The sequence below is a fragment of the Barbatula barbatula genome (assembly GCF_947034865.1).
Source record: "Barbatula barbatula genome assembly, chromosome: 6".
NCBI lineage: Eukaryota > Metazoa > Chordata > Actinopteri > Cypriniformes > Nemacheilidae > Barbatula > Barbatula barbatula.
The window spans coordinates 17,003,206-17,026,155 of record NC_136765.1 but is presented as its reverse complement, the minus strand read 5'-3'; the positions used below and the strand labels follow the sequence as shown (position 1 = coordinate 17,026,155).

Genomic DNA, 22,950 nt, shown 5'->3' with positions numbered 1-22,950 from the left:
AAATTCACCTTCAAGTTGTTCCAAATCTGTTTACATTTCTTTGTTCTTACAAACGCAGAGAAAGATATCCACCTTTTTCGTGATGCCTCCATGGAGGGCCCCATTACCGCGAGTGACTTACTGTTTGATGCTCCGCACTTCCGTTTTGTACTTGTTACTATGTCAGTGGACATTTCTGTTAATGGTTAAAAATAAAGTTTCTCGAATAATTTTTCGCTGTAAAAGCCTGTCACAACAGCCACAGAAAGCTCAGAAAACCTTACGAACAAGAGCATAAAGTAAATAACATTTAAAGATGCCTCGGTCTTAGCTCTGACTACTGCATTCTGCGCCTCTCAAAAACACCACAACATATGTTTACTTCATTATTTACTTTATTGTTATTGCATAGCACATCACTATTGAAGCATACATCCAGGGCTAAGTGACATTATAATTGATTAATTATTTAGTTTAATATTACAGAAATAATGAAATAACTGTGAAATAATTTAGACTCTGCTCTTTGACATTATGCTGTTTTAAATTACATAAAAGTATTATAACGTCTCTTTAAAAGCTTTCAAGCTAACTTGGTAATGCCCAACTAACGGGATCAAGCGGCGAACCGGAATTCTTGAGCATCAGCCCTACACACATACGCAAGGCATTATGCTGTAAATGCATTGTGTGTAAAAGGTGGATTAGGAAGAATGCTTGTAACTAAATTGTTCTTGGCCAACATTGACTACCATAGTAGAAAAAATTACAGTAACGTGCCCCAGAATTGAATCTTCAAAATATCTTATTTTGTGTTCAACAGAACAAAGAAATTTATAAAGCCATTTTTGCCTATTGGAACAACTTGAGGGTGACTAAATTATGACAGAATCATTTTTGAGAAAACTGTTCCTAAAAAGATGTGTTTTTTAGTAGAGTTTCTTTAGTGATATCGCCTGGCCTGGCATGCATAATACAGCGTTTTAAGTATATTTTGCAGATCTGTGTAAAAATGAAACCTTTCAAAATCGCAAAGAAAAAACGTTTTAATCGTGTAAATGGGGCCTGGTTTGTAAATAATCATTGACTTAACATTGTTTGACCAATATGGCATTACTATTCCTACTTGTAAATCTAGCTTTGTACACTGATACTATTATTATTTACCATTTCTCTCCCTAAACTGCCATAAGACGTTATCACATTTTTTGGGGGCCTTATGATTCAAATTGACCTCAGGAGAAATTGTTTGTTGAAACCTTAAAAAAAAATCATGCCATATAAATATCATGATACAATCATGATTTAGAACTCATTCATCTGAACCGGTCTGGCTGTGAAACAGGAAACTGCTGTTGTTTGTTTACCTGTGCCGCAGGACATCACCCCTCAAAAAACAGACAAGCACAACTTAGAAGTTTAGAAGAATGAAGATTAGCATGTCTCCAGCAGTATTACAGTTACCTTATGAAGCTGTGAGCATCGCCTCAAAGAAAATGTTTTGTCTTTATTTCCTGTAAGGCTTGGTCGTTCTACCTAGACATGGTACTATTGCAATTATGGCTTAAGTCGTAATTATCATTGGTGATTCATTAACTATTTCAGATAACATGCTGGGAAAAAGAGAGCAAGTGCATCAATTTAAGTCACCCGAGAAGTCCGATAATACACTCTAAAAAATTAAGGTGCTTCACGATGCCATTAAAGAACCTTTTTTGTTAGAATCTTTTTTTGTCTAAATGGTTCCATAAAGAACCTTTAATATCTGAAGATCCTTTCTGTTTCACAAATCATAAAAAAGAGATGGTTCTTTAAAGAACCTTTGACTAAATTGTTCATTCTGGAACATTGCTGTGAAGAACCTATTAAGCAGTTAATACTACCTTAATTATTTAATTAGTTTTGTTAATGAATCCGATTAAATATTCTGTTTATTTTATTTATTGCAAGTTAAAAAGGTATATGACAAATCACCAAATCAATTTTAAGTTTCAATGTCTCACACTATTGCAAGCGTTGCTTCATCTTGCAACTGTAGATTCTCTTCAAAACACATTCTCTGAAACATTCCTCAGGCCCACAGCGTTCTACTGGGGTTTGTTTGCCATATATCACATTTAAGCTCTCAAATGAAAAGAAACTCCTAATTTGAGAGTACACATAAAGCTTGGTTCAGGCAGAATGATCTTGCGGGACTGAAATTACACTTACAAATTACATTACAATTTATTTCATTTATCACCTTAAAAAAATAAATTATGTTATTGCACATATGCCTAAAGGCAGATATTTACTTCGGACCTGCGGCATAGCCTACACTCATTCCTGTTATGATTCAGTTTGTGTTCCCCTGTGGTTTGTGCACTTTTCTATTTTCCTATTTCCTGTTCAATGCTAGTCCTTTGAAGTTTTTTATTTTTGATTGGTTTTGTCTTGTTAGCTTGTTACCCTGTTTAATACTGTCTTTATAAGCCCTTGTGTTTCACTTGTCATTTGTCAGTTGTTGTTTTCAGTGTCCCTGTTGTTTTATAATTTCATGGATTACTTTAGTGTAAGAGGATCGGTTTAGGCCTAAATTATTGAAATGCCTTTTACAAACACTAGTGAAATAAAAACATCGATCGAGCTCAGTGAAATCCATCCATATGTATTACTGAAATACCTCTTACAAGCACTAGTGAAATTCATTCATATGAATTCTAAAAAAAGACTCATATAAAGAGGTAACACATTTCAGGTGTAGTTGATGAGTGCTTATTTATTCATTATTGTTAAGATTTCGTTAGAGCACAATGTGGTTGTTTAAATTCACAATCTATCAACCCTACGCCGTAGCCTGTCGGTGCAAACGTGACGTTTGCTGCTATCATTGCTAAATGCTTCATACAGCTTAGACAACGAACCGCTTCTTCTTCAGCTCTTGCCTTGGTTACACAATCAACACACCTGACGTCATTGCCTGTCAACACGGACAACAACGCACAAGTATAAATAAAAACCGGCGTGTTGCCTATAGAAGTAAAAACCCACCTTTACTCTGATGCTCTGTGTGTGCGCATACTCAGTGAGGGGGGTCAGTCACTAGCTGACGGACCTGTTGTCTGCATTTCCACCCTGTAATGGTCAGGTGTTTCTATTGCTTTCTTATAGCTCTCGTGTTATTCATGACTACCTGCAGGCTCAGACCTTAATGGCACTTTAGCCTTTCGTTTCAGCCATTACTCTGCAGATGTCTTGAAAGGAAGTAGCCTTTCAAGTTTTATTTAAAAAGATGTTTTAATTAACAAGCCAAAATGCTTAACTTGATAACATTTTTGGGGGAATGTCAGACAATCGACTTCCGGATTTATTATGGCTTATCATTTACACACTTTGCTTTAATACAGTTTGCTTTCTCAAAATACAAATGTAGACTTATTAGTCCTACCGGTTACTGTTATTTTAAAATGTGGAAAAACATTATCAAGCACTCGATTGATCATGTGTGATGGTGCAACTTAATGTGACACATTTTGATTAACATTTGCTAAAGGAAATGCTAATGAAAGATCACTCTGTAATTACAATTTTTGTGCTGTTTAGAACTATTATAAAACGGGTTTCGGATGACCCGCAGGTGCACTGTTAAAGACATGCTTCATGTTGCACACCGCAGACGTTATGGGGCCATGCTAATGGGTTTGTCGCAGTTCACCTGTTCTGCATTAATACATACCACCCCCTCCAGACTTATAATTCATATTTTTTCGGGGTGGGTGTGTGTAGCTGTCTATCAAATCCCCTCCAGCACAAGAACGTAAGTAACAGACCAAAGATAATAAAGACTCACAGACAAACAGGTTTTAAAAAGCAAATAAACGTCCTTTCTCATAAGGCAGGAATGCACGTACGTTAGCGTTTGCAGCAACAAAAAAGCGATGGATGCTAGCATCTCTATGTCACTCTTCATTTGGCCTTCATGTTTTATACCGGAAGCAAGGTTTCTGGTGATACCTGATTTTTCTCTTATGGAATGAAGGTTCGTTAGAGGGTTGTGGTAAGGCAGGCTTTTCCTAAAACCTTTGCAAGTTCAGACCTGTCTTGGCATTCAGTAAAAGGTATTTTAACATTGATCCAAGAGACAACAATGACAATGACACCTCAGTCCATATGTGAACAGAGCCATGAGGGAGCAATGAAGCATAGCGTGGCCGTGACTGGTTTAATCAGAATTAGAAACAGTCATTAAAGGGATAACAGGGTGTAACCATACCTTCCTCGTGTGTCATAACATTCCTCTTCAAAAGACTAATTAAATTGTTCTCATGACAAGAATGTTGGGGTTTAGAAAGCCTTGCACACAAATAATTAGGTAATCTTCAGAACAACACGGTTTGATACTGATGTGAATCTTGAATTGACTTCATTTACATGTCGAAGCACAATCCAAAACTTTGTGATACATTTTTTCTATAGTTTGATCAGTAACATCTCAGTGTATGCTCATTTATATGCTGTCATTTTTTTGTGTTATGGCCTTTTGGAGTCTGCAGACATTATTATTCGCTATCGGATGCTTTTCATTACAGCAATGCTTATGCATGGTTTGCCTTTGTAAAATATTTGTGACCTGCAGTGTTTGGGTCACAGTCTTTTACACAGGATTATTTTAAAGATTTACCGTTGGTTATATATAAGATGTCAAATAGAACAAAGAATAGAAGCCTTCATTAAGTGAATAAGAACAATAGACACATTTTTTATATTTACAATAATTGCCCTTGAGTGGCACTAATATGCGTTCTTTATAAATGAATATTTTAAAGCTTATAAATATTGATTAGATATATTTTTATAAATATATACACTTATTGTTACATTTTGATCTCAAGCTTTGTACTTTAGATTTTAAACATATCCTTTAATTTAATAGGAATGCGTAAAGTGATAAACATATTTTGTTATTTTAATTTAAAATAACAATGTATTAAATTTCCTAATATCTAATTACTATCCACATGAGGACATTGCCGGTAGAGTTTGCATGAAGGCCGGACAGACTTCAAAAAGATTTCAATTTATATTTGTTATTAATGTAAATAGAGAGTGCTTAGATGATGACCAAACAACTATTTAGAATAAAACAGCATAATTTTACGGTAGTAATGCAATCAGGTTGTTGAAAGTGAAAGTTAAACTTAAAATTATAAAACAAAACAGAAACAAAACTCTGAACGCTTTTTTGGACAACATGAAATTAACATATTTTCAAGGCCCTACAGAGGCAAAACACAGTACTACACATTTCAGTTACGGCTTGAAATGGGCTTTGTGACATCTGTTTTGTCGTGTGAAGACAAAGTCTCCTGGTTCAATCTTGTACTGTTTCAGAGAAACGAGAGTGTCAAAATTGCAGTGACTACTAAAGTAAATACTCAATTAAAACTTTACATTTTAAAGGCATTTTTCTCAGTTCCACTGTTTGGATTGTTACTGCACTTTGTCTTTGTAGGGCAGCCTGGTTGACCAATCACCTTCCCTTTCGAAGCATTCGGACATTGGATTTGCCACCCTTCCTTCAATGCAGCCCCTGAAGACATATTATTTATTCTGTTACAATACATGCATGCATGCATAATCACACACACACACACTTTGAGGATTTTTTTGCATGGAATTTACTTACTCATCTTCTGTCGGAATTATTTAAAATGATTTAAATGTGAGAAACACATTTTTGTACATTTAGTTGCCTTTAAATGAATTATTCGAACGATGCATAAAGTTTATTTAAGCATTAGTCTGTAATAAGTCAATAGCATGTCCTAATTTAAATAGCGAAGTAAACGAACATGTGTGCATTCGATGACATGTCATGTGGATTCAGGTCAGTGTTAATGCAATAATGGTTTGTTTGTTTAGACTCACGGTGAAGAGAGGTTAATCCATAAGGACAAATGGACACATAGATATACAGACACTGGCACAGAGAATAGGACCTCTTCCCAATGAGACGTGACTTTTTTAGAAAGCCAATGGCCCTGAACAAAAGGCCCTGTTTCGTTTTCTTTCTGTTTGTTTGTCTCTTCCTTCATTTTTTCAGCACCTTATAATCACAGTCTTTGTTAGCATACGGTTCAGGTTGAACCTGTTGTGTTACTGTGGGCAAGAACCAGCACTTTTCCTTCCACCTCCTCCGCTTTACACCTTCACCCCTTTCTCTCATTCTCCCGATCCTTTCATTGGCTGCCATGTTTAACACTGTACTAAAGCACTAATGACATGTGCCATTTGTCTTTAGTCTCTTCTCTGCCCACCTGTGTTCTTCTGCAGGTGTCTGCTGGTAATGTAGAGCAGGTGCATCTGCATTCTTTCACTCTGTGACTCACAATGGTTAATCCATGGATTTTGTCAAGATTATAATCTCTTTTCCTAATTCTAACCCATTACATTGAAAGAAATACAGTTATACAGAGAAAGAAAGTAATAATTAAGATTTTCCAGAGTCCAAAATGCTAAAAATGTAGGTTAAATGTAATGCTGGAAATTAAAAGACAGTGTAAGGATTTCTAAAAGTTTTAGAATTTTATAAGAATGAAAAAGGAAAAATAACATAAAATGAATGAACACTCCTTCAAATCTAATTTTCAGACATTTCCTTTTTGCCATAAAAAATATTATTAGTCACCTTTTTTGTTTGTCACTGGATTTTGCAAATATCTAACCAATATAAAAAGTCCTCGACAACTTTGACAACACCGTATGTAATCATTTAAAAAGTATAATGTTTTGTCCTGAAAAACAACGCATTTGACAGGTTTCAAGCAGGACAACAACGATTTGTTATATTAAGTCTTTTATATTATAAATATTATATTAATATATTAAGGACTTATACAATTTCATTCATAATTCTTCATCCTAAATCCATTAATAGAGCACACAAAATTGATTTTGAACATCTTCAGATTATGCCTGATTAATGCGGATCATCAGGTTTTGCACAAATTTGTGGAGTACATGCCAGCACGAGTGCATGCAAAAGGAGCACATACATAATAGAAAGACAATCTGGAATGTATTACATCGTTGCTTATCATTTAATTTGTAGTTGATAGAAATCTTTAAATTAGAAAAATGCTAAATAGGGAGCATTTTACGAATGGTCTCCACAGTATATCAGTGCCAGGCTATACGTATAAATATGAAACAGACCTTGCATGATGTCGCCCTTCTTTTTTTTAAAGGAAGAACTTATACAGGTCATCCATCATATGTTTATCTTTAAAACCTGTATGATACTTTCTTCCGCGGAACATAAAAGAAAATATTTTGAGAAATGACTTGATGGTTAATGAGAGCTTGTGTTATTTGGTTACCCACATTCTTCAACATATATTATATTGTGTTTTGCCGAAGGAAATTCAAACAGGTTTAGAATAACAAGAGGGGAAAATTCATTTTTGGTTGAACCATTTATGAATTCTACAATTTTGTTTTCTTCGACAAACTTTTCCATTTTGGTCTGTAAAGTTTTGAACTCATTTGCCTCTTGTCATCTTTACAAGTAAATTCTTTGAAATCTTGTAGTAGTCAAATCTATTCAAATCAAATTCTGATTCATGAAAATCCAAATCTCTTTCTCCCCCTCTCTCTGTCTCCCTGTGTCTTGTATTCTCTTTCCTTCTCTTTAACAAGACAGGACTTGTAGAGTGAAACTGGGTGAATGATTTTGGTTTTGCACACGTGAGGTGTGTGCACTTCATAAAGGTAGAACAAAAGTACTTGGCAAATTTTATCTGATCATCGGGAGTGGGGTGGAGACGGGGGATTATTTTCTCAGTGTGGGTGGATTTTTAAGGATGCAGTGCGTATGAGTGTGTGTTAGAGGGGTTGTCTTCACGTGTGTTACAGAGGTAACAGGAAAGAGTGGTGATGGTTTGGACATGTTTCCAAGGTTATTTGCAATAAGCATGTGTGCGCTTCTGTTTGCATGCGGGGTCTTGACATGTTTCGTTTCTGTGGATGTTCCCAATGTGGCAACAGATCCTGGAAAACGCTGCAACCTCACAATCCCACGGGAACATCTTAACCCATCCAGGGAAAAAGTAAAGAGAGAAGCAGATGACTATCGCTCAGTGAAAAAGTAAACGTCCCACCTGTCCTCTTTTATTTAGTGTAATGAGGGATGGTTTCTCATACTTCTGCTCAATTTACTGCCAATTCTGTAAGAATCCCATAGACCATCAAAAGAGCTCAGAAACTGTCAGGTTCTCTTTTATTCCTCACGAGCTCCGTTGACAGAAATTTTACAGAATCTATCAGGAGAACAACCCGTGTTAGTTTGCTTTTTTTAAACGGAGCTTAAGTACACAGGGCTGACACACACTACATAGACTATGAATCTTTAAATCATTTATTATTTTTTCAAAAGGTGATGTTTTAAGAAACCCTGACATTTGTCACGTTTAAAGATATACGGTTGGACAAGTATTGGAGCTGCTGAAACACATGACATTAACAAGCACTATAAAATTGGGGAAAAATAATACATTTTTTATTTATTTAAAATTGTACATCTCGTGTGAAAATGTAAAGTAGAAGATTATACATTTTTTATGCAGAGGATTTCTTTTTTGGGGGGGTAAATGTATCTTTTTTTACTGTATATTATTCTACTTAAGTGATTTAATTTACATATTTGTTAGTTTCGGAAACTGTCACATTTCTGTCTTTCTTTTACAGCATTTATGTACTGACAAAATCCCTTTAAGGAAATATGAGACAGTTGTATCTTGCAGATGTGTGAGTTTGTGTTTTCATACACGTTGTCCTTCAGTTACGACAGTCACACTGTAGCCTAAGGAGAAAAAAACTGATTTGCCTCCAGATTGAAACTGTGTGTGTGTGAATGAAACTAGGATTAGATCTGACCAATAGATATTAAGGGTCACACCTCTACACCCTATCATTTTACCATTACAATGTGTGCATGTCCTGATCCTCATGAATGATGCAGAGTGGAACATCTGAGGTTTTCACCCCAAGTCATAAAGTCATAAAAAGCACATATTAGGCAACATCCATGAGTTTCATTGGGTCATTGGGCTGTGTGTAGTCACCATTCACAATTTAGCTGAATCTGTCGAATTCTTTGTTGTCAATAACATCTCAAACTCATTTTATTAGAGCTAAATACACCAAAATCTGTTCAGACACAATTTATAACATTTGTTCAGACACCTTACATTTTCACATTACCACAATTTATTCGCTATATAATTATGAAAATGTTAATAAAATATGACAAGAACTCAAGAGTTAAACCGTGTCAGATCAAGTTCATCTTGATAATGTCAGTAATCTAACTTTGATAGAAAGGTATGTAAGGGATTAGGTCGAATAGCTGTCAGCAGGTAAATGGTCATTTTAAGTACAGAATTAGATCATTCCAAATTAGTTCAACCAATTAATTCTTAAAACTTAGTTCAGTGTGTGGTTTAAAAAGGTAAATTCAAGAAAAAACACTTAAAGCGACCCAAAAATGAAAATTCTGGCATAATTTACTCACCCTAAAATTGTTTCAAATCTGTATAAAGTTCTTAGTTCTGATAAACACAAAGGAAGATATTCGGAAGAATGTACGTAACCAAACAGATCTCATCCCCCACTGACTCCCATTGTATCTATTTTCCCTACTATTGCAGTAAATGGGGGATGAGAGCTGTTTGGTTACTGATATTCTTCCAAATATCTTCATTTGTGTTTATCAGAATTAAGAAATGTATACAGGTTTGTAGGATGAACAATGTGAGGATGAATCATTTGGTCTCATTTTTTTAATACATTTTACTGGCGGACCACTGTATGAAGAATGTTTAGGTATAATGTCACAGTTTACTTTATTTTACTATGCTCACTTACATAAATGAACTACAGTGTCCTGCACCCACTAGTAAAAAAATATAATAGTTATATCTGGTGTCTGAATCATATATTGTCATCAAATAGCAATTTTAAATGGAAAACCAAGTCAAGTTTTTTCTTTATATTACATTGTATTAAAGTTCCAAATGCTTTATTTCTAAACAATAATACTTTTATCCTTATTTTTAATAAAATATTATTTTGATGAATTTGATACACCACACAGACCATTTGAAGAGATTTTGAAGACTGCTAAAGTCACAATGCACCGTGTTACTTTCGTTTCCTAAGTTTTCCCAACAATTTTACAGACAGTGCTCAAATATCACACTGTAAAGGAGCAGGTGCACACTCTCCTGTTCTCACAACCTCCAGACTGATTTGATCTCGGCGTTGCACACCTTCTGAATACGATGAAGTAGACTGTTTGTTACCCAGCCAGCACTGACACTCTGATTCTGATGATTAGATCTGACTCTGATGAGGAAGAGCAGTTTATCGGTTAATGAACAGTTAAACGGTTTATGGCATATTAACAATAATATTCGATGTTGCTTAGGTTTCAGGACTGTGCGAAACTAAAGGACATTTTCCCTCAGTATAACCCAAACGTATGTCCATTTCTTTGTATTTGGTGGTTCTTAATTTAAGGTCTTTTACTCACCCTCTTGTCATTTCAAACCTGTAGGACTTTCTTTCTCATGCAGAACACAAAATAAGATATTTTTCTAGAACGCAGGTAACCACACAACGCTGGTACCCATACACATAACCAATGCAAGTCAATGGTTACCGCTGTTGTTCGGTTACCAACATTGTTAAGAATACATTTTTTGTGTTCTGCATGAGAGAAAAGTTATACAGGTTTGAAATGACAAGAGGCGATTGAATGACGACAGAATTTTGGGTGAACCACCCTTTAACAACATGGTTTTACTACCGCCACTATTTATTCTAGTGGTTGATTTTTTTTAAATTAAAATAATAGGTTTCAACCTTTCTTTTCAATATCACATATCGTTTCAAAATTAAATATTAAATATTAAATGTATTTGTTATAGCATGTAATTGTTATTTGGCTTACTTTTTAAATCCCCCCTAGGTATGTAATAAATCGCTTTGCCCTTGTCTTCAGCTTTCCATCCTAAAATATTATAATTTATCGATGATATTTAATACTATTTTTATAAACTCTGATCACCTAACAAACACTCTCATGAGATGTATGTACATGTAAACGTTGTTATATAAAAGGACCCTAGCTGAAGATTCCCCTTTTTCGTCTGGTTTCGTTGTGATTTTTCTGCACGGTTTCTAGGTGAAGTAATCCCTTTAGAAAAGCATCTTGAACTAATTGCTCTTTCCCTTTACGTTCACACATCTTGCGGAACACAGCGGCTCTCAACGATGCTGTTCACACCTGCTACTGCTTAGATCCATATTAGTTTAAGATCAGTGTAATTCTGATGATCTCACTGCAGTCATGTGATAATGAGAGATAAAAAAGGACTAAGAGCTTAGAAACCTTGTATTGTTTTTTACAGAAGAACCAAGACTCTGTCATTCTCACTCAATTCTCGACTAAAAAAGGAAGAGTGCAGAAAGTTGCAGTTCAGTTTCAGATACTCCGATTCAAAAAAAGCAATAGAACAAACGGTATATTTTAAATCTCAATATGCTCATCACCTAAATGTTTTGTGGATAACAGCATCTGCAAGTGCGAATACAAAATGATGTTAGTTATATTACATAGTAAATAAAACAAATTCCATATTTTTTGCAGGAACTCAACCATTTACTGTAAACCTTTTTCAGGGTTCCTAACTTCCTTCCTTAGTTCTTGCAATCAATTCTTTTTGGTTCAAGTCCAAGATGCCCAGAGGGCTCCGATGTGTGTGCGTGTATGAAACTGTGTGGGTGTGTAAAGGCACGCACCCTTTGTGACACAATGACAGATACCTTGATGTTCATGCACATCTACTAACATCTAACCTGTATGACTTTCTTCTTTTCGCAGAAGACAAAAGAAGATATTTTGAAGAATGTTGCTACCTGGTCCCCCATCACTTGCATTGGTTCTGTGTCCAAACAATAGAAGTTAAGGGGGGGTCAGTGGTGTTCGGTTACCAACTTTTTTCAAAATATCATGATTTGTGTTCTACGAAAGAAAGCAAGTCATAAAGGTTTGAAAAATTTGTATTTTTGAGTTAACTATCACTTTAAATGTAATTGCATTTATAATGCATGCACTTTTAAATACATTAAAACACTCACTCGTCACTGTCATACAACTAGATATAAAACATGTCATTTTTTCTGTAAGTTTTTGAAGAAGGCACAATATTATTGTCAAACCATGTATGCATGCACATGATAGGTTTCTGTACACTGTGGGCACTTGCGTAAGGACCTTTATACTGTACATTCAGTATATTTTTAATTCCCTAACCCTCATCCTACCTCTGAACTTAACCTTCACAGTAAACATTCTACATTTTTACATTAAAAAAGAACCATACGTTCCTCTCCAAACTGGAAAATGGAACGAAATGAAATTGGTCTGAATGATTCTAAAATAAAGAGAATACAAATTATGCAGGCTAAACCTATTTTCCTTCTCTCACAGATTGAGAGAACACCACCTTTAATTTGCATGTTAAAACCTGTCCCTTTCACCTGTGCCTTTGGTTTCTGATACCAAATAAGATTCATTTCATACCTATGGCCGGCCACTCTCAGTCTTTTATGAGGTGTTAATTAGCTACCATGACATGGCACACCCCCCCCCCCCCCCCGGCAACCCAAAACACACTCACACACATGCAAGTTTCTCTCCACCACTGAAAGAGTTAAAGGGAGGATACACCTGTACGATTTCACACCTGTCTCAGGCTCTCAGCCAATCAGAAAAGAAAAGTCAACCTGCTAGGTAGATAAAAAGTGCAGGCTATGTAGCTACAAATCAAACCACTTCAATCCTCAGGATATAAACATACACAAAATCAAACACACAGAGGGAGAACGGAAAGATTGCAAACCAAGGATTTTACCTCCATTGCCTGTCTGAGGAGTCATGACCAAAGAGATTGAGTAAGTGTCATGGGTTTTTATTAGATTTTATATATTTATAAAGCTTTCAGGATTTCTTGTTTATCTGTTATAAGCATGTGTTATTCTTATTAAATGGATGACCCAAATAAGATCTCTTTATAAGAATATTGGTATAATTTATTTTCCTACATTTTTGCATTTAAGCTGGCAAGAAATTTCCTTAAATGAGCCATTATTGTACACTTCTAATCTTCCATCCAGTGTGATTTTGCCGTCTCAGAAACAGATTGTTTGTATTAGGTACCGGAGTTTCACTGGTCTATTTCGTTTTATTTTCTGCTGGAAAAAAGATGAATGCACAACCTCTCATAGACAGGGGCACTTTAGTATCCCAGGGGTCCAAGTCTTTTTGGGCTCTATGTCAACATGCAGGTGTCTAAAGTTGCATAATGAGAATGTTTAATAGACTTTAAAAGTCAGTGGGATTGAGTTGTTTTAAATGTAATCTGAGTTGCAAAAGAAATACTTTTAGTTTGCCATGATTTTAAAGTCTAGACTGAGCAAGATTTTATGGGGATAGCAGATGCTTTGTAAACTTTCACCTGATGTGGGCACAGGTGCCTAAACAGCTCTGTTTGCGCTTTAGCTTACCACAGCAGACCACCACAGTGCTAATCCTAGTAGTTGGGCAAAGGCGCAAAAACAAATCCATCCTCTCCCTGTTTGAGGAGTTGCTGATCCTCTCTAAATCATCGTCTTTCGTTTGCGATGCTTGTGTTAAATTGAAATTACGTTTCTTCAGTGTGACTTTGCCTCTGACCGTTTAATTTTGACCGTTTGATGTGAAAAATTTTTTTTTCATGAAGCTTTACGAATTATTTTTTTATGAGGGATAAATGAAGATCAGCAAATCTTGCGCCTTGTCATGACTCAAGTCTGTAGCTTGGCACGTGAAAGTCTTTGGATTACCATTGCCATACATCTCAATACTGCTCCGCTCATAATCATGCACGCTTGTTGAGAATGTGTGATGTTTTATCTGTGTTAAAACCAGCCCGCTTTCTCCCTCAAGGGCTCTCATGGTACAACAGAACGAGAGTTTCAGCTATCTGCGCTATTCAGACAATTACATCATGGACTCTTGGCCTTATATGGACGACCTCAGCAGGAGTAAAACTGAAGAAGCCCTCAACAACCTCTACGAGACCTGCAAGGTAACAAAACTTTTTTTTCTGCGTAATGTATTTGTTTGATATTTTTCCTCATCATTTGATTTTGTTTACGAATTTATTTACAGCCCCCAAAGGACCAAAAGATGACACCGTGTGCTCGTGAAAGCAGTATGTACAAAGGCATGGAGAGGTATGTCTGACCTTATTATTTTGCGATTCAGAACGCTTTATAGAGTAAGCATAATACTCATCTTAAAGTAAAGAGATGCGGGAGAATAGATGAATGTATCTACTGTAGCGCCGGGTTGTTTAGGTGTAAAAAGCTATTGTTGCCATATTTCCTCTTTATGGTTTTAGTGTTTTGGAAGGTTGGGTTATTTAGCCTAAGAATATTTGAGGTCAGAGCTGGTTCAACTGTTAATCCTCTTCATCAACCCATCCCAAAAAAGACTGAGTCACTACACGGCACCCTTTTGTGCAAGTGAAAAATAGAGCTTGTCGGTCTGTACCATGTCAAACCTTAACAAGAAACTCAAACAGTGAAAGAAATAAGCATTAGGCTGCAAACAGCTCCCACCCAAAGTGTTTGGTTTTGCTTTTCATGAAAAGAAAGCTCCATAAACAATGCCGAGATTGAGCAAAGCTTTATTGACTTTGACACTTTTTTTGTGATCGTTGTTTTGTTGGCTACTACCTACTTAGAATCTGTGAGCACCAGTAAAAACAGATTTTTGCTCTCTTAGGACGCCGAACAGCTCTCCTCCTGAACTGGCTACGCTGGAGAACGCTCACATCATGAAGTTGCTTTCTGATAACATTTCTATAAGTCACTCAAAGCAAGCACTGCCGGGCACTGACAGCTACACAGGCGACAGCTATGATAAGCAAGTCATCAACAACATCTTCGACTCGATCCTGCTCTCAACGACGCAAAAACCGTGGCAGTCAGATCAGGCGTACTCGGATGCTAACCAAGAGGTTTGCAAGAGCATTTTTGCTCCCATACAAAATACGCTAGAGAATATTTAGAAAAAGTATTTTCTGACTTGATATTTTAGACGATACATCTTGAATTTGTAGTGTTACTATACAAATCCCCAGAAGAATGCATAAAAACAGTTGCTTTGTCCTATATAATTATCATAGGTTTATGTAACACATCTGTTTGTTTTTTGCTCGCACAAACAGCCGCTCACCTACAGCACTCCCTTTGCGGGACAGACAAGCCCTGTATATTCAGATTCCTATTCTAACTCTCCTCCAGAGAGATACAGGTAAGACTGTCAAATTTCACAATGAAACTTTACTCTCTAATCAATTCTTTCCCCAAAATACATTCCAGCTCAAAAAAACATTAATTGTTCACAGGAATGATTTCCAGTTCCTTCTTGGTTCCCCGCAAGCTTCCCATAACAAGAACACAGAAATACCCATGGTGTACCTCAACAAGGGTCAGTTTTACCCCATTACCCTGCAGGGAGTGGACAGCACTGCCGGAGTGTCATGCAGCAAAGTAAAAGTAAGTTCCAAAAAAATTTATTATAAAAGCCAAGTCATGCTGAATTGTTTTCTTCAAGGAACTCATTCCTTAGATTACTGAGGGTTCATTTGAAGTGGCTTTGTAAATTATTTTAGTGCTTACTCTGCAAGCAAATCCTCCCGTAACTCAGCCCCTGCAGATTATAAGGCTCTTAACCTTTGGAGACGGCGAAGAAGGTGTGACAGATAGGCCCTATTGTTTAAAGGAAAGCACACTGCTATGATTATTGACAAAGCAGAGAGAAAGGGGTATTAGCATGGTGATATATGACATCACTTGGTAAACACAAGCATTTGTCTCCACTCTCTAACACAAATAATAATGCTTCTTTTTGCTTCTCTCTCTCTCTCAGACGGTGATCATGGCCGTGTTTGAGAATGACAAGAGTCCTGAGATGCAACTGAAATACTGGAACCACTGGCACGCACGACAGCCGACCGCTAAACAGAGGGTCATAGATATTGGTGTGTACCAAACTTTCAAAATCTTTTTAGAAATGATTTATTTTTTTATTTCCTGTGTCTTGACAAGCACATATGCATAAAACCATGTTTCTTTAAAATTATTAATCTAAAATAATTTTTAAATAATTTACAACATTAAAATAAGAGAATTTAAAAAGAGTGATTATTATTAGGCTGTAGTTAATGTATGTTTTTATCATAACTTAAACTGCACCTGTTATAAACAGTTTTATTGTTTGTGGTTGACCTGAGCTTTTTGTATAATCCAGTTGTTTTAACACGTTTCTTTATTGACTCTAGCCGACTACAAGGAAGTCTTCAGTGGAATAAGTAACGTGGAGGAGGTTGCTTTCAACGCACTGTCCTTTATCTGGAACACCAATGAGGAGGCGAAGGTACGTGCGCATACACAGATCCACCTGTCACTTGTTTTTGTTAAATGAAGAGTTGAAAGGCTGATTTAGAGGAGTGTTATTTGGAGGAATCTGCGGTATGTGGCCTCCTCCTCAGGCACCTGTCATCATAGGGAATAAATAGAGAATAGAGAAATAGAGAAAGGGAGAGAGGGAGGGAGGAAAGCAAGGAAGAAGGGCAAACTTCAGCATGCCCCTGGGGCAATGATGGGTGGGACAACGAAACTCGCAGCAGGTGGAGCAGAGAAAGAAATAATGAAAGAGACGTTATGGAGAAATGTTTTCTTTCTTTGGAAAGAAAGCCAATGTATAGCTTTCTAATAATAAAAAACGTATTTAACGTTGCTCCAACTTTTATTGCTCTCATTCCTACTGTACATCCTATTTAATTCCCTGCAATGAGGAACTAGGAAGAACTTTTGGAAAATAATGATTTATCACCTGTTCACCCAATCATTGAGTTAGTTTATCTATAATTATTTCACAGATAATTATTTTGGTTTTGTCCATATGCAAACGTGTCCATTCTTGCCATCCTGTCCTCCTTATGGCCACTCCTTTTCTTTTGAAATAATTTGGAATTATTATTCACGCCATCTTTGCATGACACATCTCATCCCTGATCCTTCCTTTTATTATGACGTAAAGAGACTTTTAAAGCAGTGTATAAATGACAGGCCTGTACATGATCCAACCGATGCATGTTTTATTTTGCTTTATTAAATGTCGAACCGTCTCATGGTGTGATAAAACCACACATGGATTTCATGTGTTTAAAATATGTGTGTTAATATGTTTTACAGGTGCACATTGGCGTCAATTCTCTGAGCACTGATTTCTCCTCCCAAAAGGGGGTCAAAGGCCTTCCTCTGAATCTGCAGATTGACACTTACGATTACAGTTCAGGGAACAACCAGCTCATTCACAGAGCTGTTTGTCAGATCAAGATCTTCTGCGATAAGGTGAGCCGTTGTCCAATATTATAACATGTTAACTGTGCGGTATCACAATCATTCACACCTCAAAGCAAATCTCGTGGTAGCGAGAAAAGTCTCATACAGGCATTCAAAGAAAATGTTTCATTATCAGCGTGATGTAGCTTGTTTGGTACATCATGAAGCTTTTAAACAAACCTAACACTGACTCTCGGCCACTGACTTCTGATTGCTTTCGATTTGCGTGACTGCTTGTTTTTGTATCTATCTTTCTATCTCTTTCTGTGTCCCTCCCTCCCTCCCTCCCTTCCTCTGTCTGGAATATCTTATTCCTATTGATCTCTTTGTTCAGCAGATGAGATAAATGGTTCCGACTTCTCTATCTTGCTCATCTCCTTAAAGGCAGTTTGCGTTTTTCATGGTGGCTGTAGCCATTAGCTATTTTGACAGTGTGTGGGGGCAAATGCATGATGGGAAGGTCTGATTGAACACATGTCTGACTGGTTTAGCAGCAGCAGGTGAACAGAGTGCATTGCAGCATTGCTGTGGTTTTTCTAGAAGGAACGAATGCATACCACACATTGACAAATGAACTCATATGGGGCTGTTTACAGGATCGTTATTTATAACGTTCATCATTGAATAATTCGTTCCTGAGAAATGTGTCAAGATGTTTCACTATTGATTTGCTTCAGATTCTAAATGTTTCAATGTTCTGTTTGCAGGGAGCAGAGAGGAAGATGAGAGATGAGGACAAGAAGAGATCCAAGAGGAGAACCAAGAATGTCTCAGATAATGGTACGTTGTCAGCAGTTACATAAATATAGCCCAAGATGTTTACTCTTTAGCACCGTACAAACTGTGTAAAGAGAAATGCAAACTCGATGTTTCCTCATGCAAAGTACAGTTCCAGTTCCTAAGAACACTGACATTGAAGACCTATTGATTTGAAAGCTCTAAAAAAAGTATATATATTTGTATATATGTATATATATGTGTGTGTGTGTGTGTGTGTGTGTGTGTTTAGGTAAAATAATTTTTGTTTTATTCTTTGAACTACTGATAAAATATTTTGTCAACAAGGCGTACAACCGCAATATTGAAAAACTAAGAACAGCATTTATGCTACAACATAAATATCCATGCATTTTATTTTAAACCTGTTTTGATCTCCTCAGCTTCTAAACAGGCTTTGGTCTCCAGTTCGGTTGGAAAGGACTGCACATATTTCAAGACTCTGGATGACCACGTCACACAACCTGTTTTATTCATCCCTGAGATGCACTTCAGCACTATGCAGCGCTGCGGCCTGGTACGTCCTCCACTCTTTCCTTCTTTTGCACACACGCGCTCTTCCCTACATCCCTGGATATGCGGCTTACCGCAGCATTGTTGAGTCATGTTCACCAACACCCCGAGGGCCCTGAGTACAGGAGCGAGAGAGGAAAAAGTGTGGGAAAAAATGTGTTGGGAAAAAAGTGGGCCTGGAAAAAAGAAAGAGGGAAAGTGATCTCGTGATCAGACATGCTAACTGGTGCGCTGCTGAGTTTACATGACAAACGAAACTCACCTGAGAAAGGGGGACGATCACGATGACTGACGCCGGGATTAACCCGTGGGATCTTAAACACACACGTTTACACACACGCTTTTATTCGGCTGGTGTTAAAGACATGCTTTTCAGACATGTTTACACTGTGAGAGGAAGAAAAATGGATGCTGTCGAGACAGGCCTTTTTCCCACAGTCCGTGTGTGTGTGCGTTTCACACCTGTTAGATTTCAACATCATTTCATAATATTGCTGGATGTCAGTGGCTTGGCATTGTTACATATAGCTGGAATCCAAGGGTGGGGGGGCAGGTTCAGAGAAGATATCATCACTATGGTAACGTCGCTATCAAAGTGTTTAATCACGCAGAAGCCAGGAAATGATGCAGCAATTTTATTAAACGTTGATCTTATCTGTTTGTGACTGTCCAGGTGCCCCCTGTTAATATGGAGGAGGGCGACAGGAATTCATTGAAACGTGTCAACTGCTACACGGACAAAGGCGATCAAAGCAGTTCCCCACCAAGCAAACAGCTACGTCGAGATGAGCAGCAGAGAGGTATGATGTGTTGTTTTCGGAGGGAGAAATTTCTTTTTCTATGATTATATATATTCACTTATATGTCCATACATTCACTTATAACCATACAAACAACACAACAAACATTACACAAAAACATATTTGGGTAGTTGAATATACCGCCATGAGTCCTATGGTGTGGCAGGAGAAAATGTTAAAAACAAACGGTTGATAATATATCATAAAATATCTCTCGACTCACAATAGCTGTCTCTAAACTATTTTGATGATGAATTCTTTGTTTTTCCAGTTCTGCTGTATGTAAGGCGAGAAACCGAGGAAGTTTTTGATGCCCTTATGTTAAACACGCCAACCCTTAAGGGCCTAAGAGAAGCGGTAATTTTTCCTCTCTTTCTGTTACACGTATTTGTGAAGATCGCACCTCAAACCTTGAGAAGAATCGTATCTGAGACTTGACTCATGTCCCTTTTGTCTTATCAGATTTCAGAAAAGTACGGTATGCAAGAAGACACCATTGGGAAAATCTTCAAGAAATGCAAAAGAGGGTGAGTAACATATTGATAACGTTTCACGGCAAACTCAAAGCTACCTTTGAGAGACCACTTTGGTTTTGATCTTAAGGGGATGGTTTACCCCAAAATGAAAATGGTGTCCTCATTTACTCACCCTCTTGTAAGGAGATATTAGGAAGAATGTTGGTAACCAAACAATGCAAGTCAATGGGTATCGCTGTTGTTCGGTTACCAACTTTCTTCAAAATATCTAAATTTGTGTTCTGCAGAAGAAAGAGACTCTTACAGGTTTGAAATGACAAATGGGTGGAATAAATGATAAATGACTGAATTTTCTATTTTGGGTGAACTATCCCCTTAAGTGTTCTGTCATACAGTAACAGTGTCATTGGCGTTAAGCGGATTGTTGCGCTAAGAAAACGCTCAGTGTTTAAGTAGTCGTAATGGCTTCGTCTGGTATCTTCTTGAAAACGTCCTTTGTGATTAAGTCATGTATCGAGAGGGATGTTGAAATGTCCTCTTTCACTGAGACCAACGACTGTTAAAGCCTTTTCTTATAATCTGAGCTCCATCTCAACAAGTTGCCTGGAAGAAAAGTCGACAGACCGGGTTGACAGAAGACCTGTAGTGTTTGGAATGCGATGATTGCTGCTCCCCTTTAAAAATAGGGTGAATAAAAAGCTAAACAAAAGGAGGAAGACAGGAAGATTTTAACATGGGTTGGGTCATGAGAGCTGCGCTGTATGTTATTTGCGGTTTATAAAGGTCAGAGAGGAACGGAACAGAAGAGATCAGGGCTCTGATAGGAAGGCAGAATTTCGTCTGATTGTGTAAGAGACGTGCAGCTGAATGAGAAAGACGAATTTATCTCTTTGTTTGGTGATCACCCGTGACTTTGTGTAGACATTGCGCTTAGCTGTCAACTCATCTGTATCGGAACACGTATGGGTATGTTCCGTATGGCCTGGTTAACTTACCTCAATGTGACGTATAGTAATAAATAATAATGACTTCTCGATTGCATTTCTCACAAAATGAGTAAATGAATGAACATTACACATGCCGACTGGTTCCCAGGGACAGTTTAGCGGTCATTATAAAAAGATTTCAGCTACAGCTATTGACCAATCAGAAGCCTTGTAATAAATGTTATTAAAGTAAAGTACATAATTGGACCTCTTGGTCATGCTTAAACAGACGATCCGTCACCTGCTACCTCACACACCTGCTGGAGCGTTTAAGGAGCTCTGACCTACATGGGCTTAAAGAAAGATGTCCAGCGCTCTATTATCTGAATCATCCTATAGCCTTGAGCTGTGTAACTCGGAGCTCAGCCTTCCTCAGGCCGTTAGATGATGAAATGCCTGAAGGATAGGGACAGGTCGAGCCGCATTCCTCTTTTACCTCGATCTTCAATCGTACTCCCTCCACCCTCAGGGCTGGGAGAGTTGGCACAGCCTCGCTGTTAGTCTGTCATAGACACGCACATACAGTCTATGTTTGACACAAACGCTTGCCGATGTAACTGCTGAAGTCGAGCGTTGTGCAAATTTGCGTTAGTCATAAGATGAACATGTTTAGTTTTTTAGTACCGTTCTAAATCAGGGACTGCCCTCAGGGAGGAAGTGATGACTGCTTAGAAGGTTGTGAAGGAATGCTTAAGGTTTTCTTTAAGCAGTCGGTAGATCACGATTTTTTGTAAAATGGCTTGATAAGTATAACATTGGTAGAGCGTTGTCCAAGCCGCACAAAAGTTTGATCTTTCCCATTCCACGCAAGTGGCAAATGCATAAATTAAAAGAGTTTGATCTCTAACGTTCCTTCCTCCCGTCCTCAGGATCTTTGTGAACATGGATGACAACATCATCGAGCATTATAGCAACCACTCTGCCTTCCTCATCGAGATTTCCGAAGTCATGGTCAACCACTTCCAGGTCACGCTTATGGAGTTATAAATGACGTCATAATGATGCATGCCTTCGCCGGCAGCTCCTCGCTGCCCCTCCAATCAAAAGCACAAGCAACTAAGAGCCAGATTCTGCAGCGCCGTCATGGAAACAAAAGAACTTACTGCCCGTTCTAACGTTTTCAGTTTCAACGCATACAAATACCTGTTGTGTAAACACCATTTACCTCTTTTTTACTTTTTTGAAAAAATATTTTATCTACAATAATTTTATAACATGAGCAATTATAATTAACTAGGAAAATTGCCTGTAAATATGAATTGTAAATAGGTGAAAATATGATAATGTTGTGTGTGTGTGTTGACATGATTTTATAGTTATATGTTATTATTTCAACGATAAACTTGCCTTTGTTATGCTGCCTCTACGCTGCTTACGATAGGCCCATCATTTCTAGAAGACGATTTGAGGCGGTTGTATCACTTTATGCTTCGATGGTGGTTTGCATGTTTTTTTTAATCTTGCCGCATGTTACTTCAGTACACTTCCAGTCAGGGGGCTGTAACTTTCAGCCTGTTAGTTTCAGATCTGAAATGCTTCACACATCCGAGGGTTTCGGACTTCAAAGTCGCACATTTCCACCCTTAGAGGGCTGAATATCTGTCAGTGTTTCATTCACCAAGACATTCATTTATAAAAACACACATTTCTAATCTGTGTGGCTAGAACGGTTGCTGGGACAACCGGCCCTTTTATCCTTCGACATTTAGACAAGGAAATTCAGAGAAACCACTGCTTTAATAACTTGCCCAAACATCAGAATAATAAATGGTGACTTTTCTGTTTGTGGATGTTGCTTCAGTTCACACATTTGTACATTTCAAATGCTTTGTATTGCTGTCATTCAATATAGATATACTAAAGCTGTGTTTTCCTTTTTTACTGCCTCTGCTTTTATAAGGCAAATAAAATCCAAAATTC

General features: G+C 37.3%; 1 protein-coding gene across 2 annotated transcripts in view; it reads left to right on the top strand.

The window, feature by feature from the left end:
- The window catches only part of grhl3 (grainyhead-like transcription factor 3), a 25,226-nt gene extending 2,276 nt beyond the window's left edge, over positions 1-22,950 (top strand). Inside the window, exons 1-15 of one of the 2 annotated variants that reach the window (XM_079459122.1) lie at positions 12,867-12,975; positions 14,009-14,150; positions 14,234-14,298; positions 14,852-15,086; positions 15,297-15,382; positions 15,477-15,627; positions 16,001-16,112; positions 16,413-16,507; positions 17,329-17,487; positions 18,186-18,258; positions 18,639-18,772; positions 19,442-19,568; positions 19,840-19,925; positions 20,031-20,095; positions 21,900-22,950. In XM_079459122.1, the coding sequence (XP_079315248.1) occupies positions 12,959-12,975; positions 14,009-14,150; positions 14,234-14,298; positions 14,852-15,086; positions 15,297-15,382; positions 15,477-15,627; positions 16,001-16,112; positions 16,413-16,507; positions 17,329-17,487; positions 18,186-18,258; positions 18,639-18,772; positions 19,442-19,568; positions 19,840-19,925; positions 20,031-20,095; positions 21,900-22,017 (1,665 nt within the window). In that variant the 5' untranslated portion in view covers positions 12,867-12,958 and the 3' untranslated portion in view covers positions 22,018-22,950. Of the gene's footprint in view, positions 1-12,866; positions 12,976-14,008; positions 14,151-14,233; positions 14,299-14,851; positions 15,087-15,296; positions 15,383-15,476; positions 15,628-16,000; positions 16,113-16,412; positions 16,508-17,328; positions 17,488-18,185; positions 18,259-18,638; positions 18,773-19,441; positions 19,569-19,839; positions 19,926-20,030; positions 20,096-21,899 lie in introns of those variants that run through there. The other variant, XM_079459121.1, reaches the window with a different exon arrangement.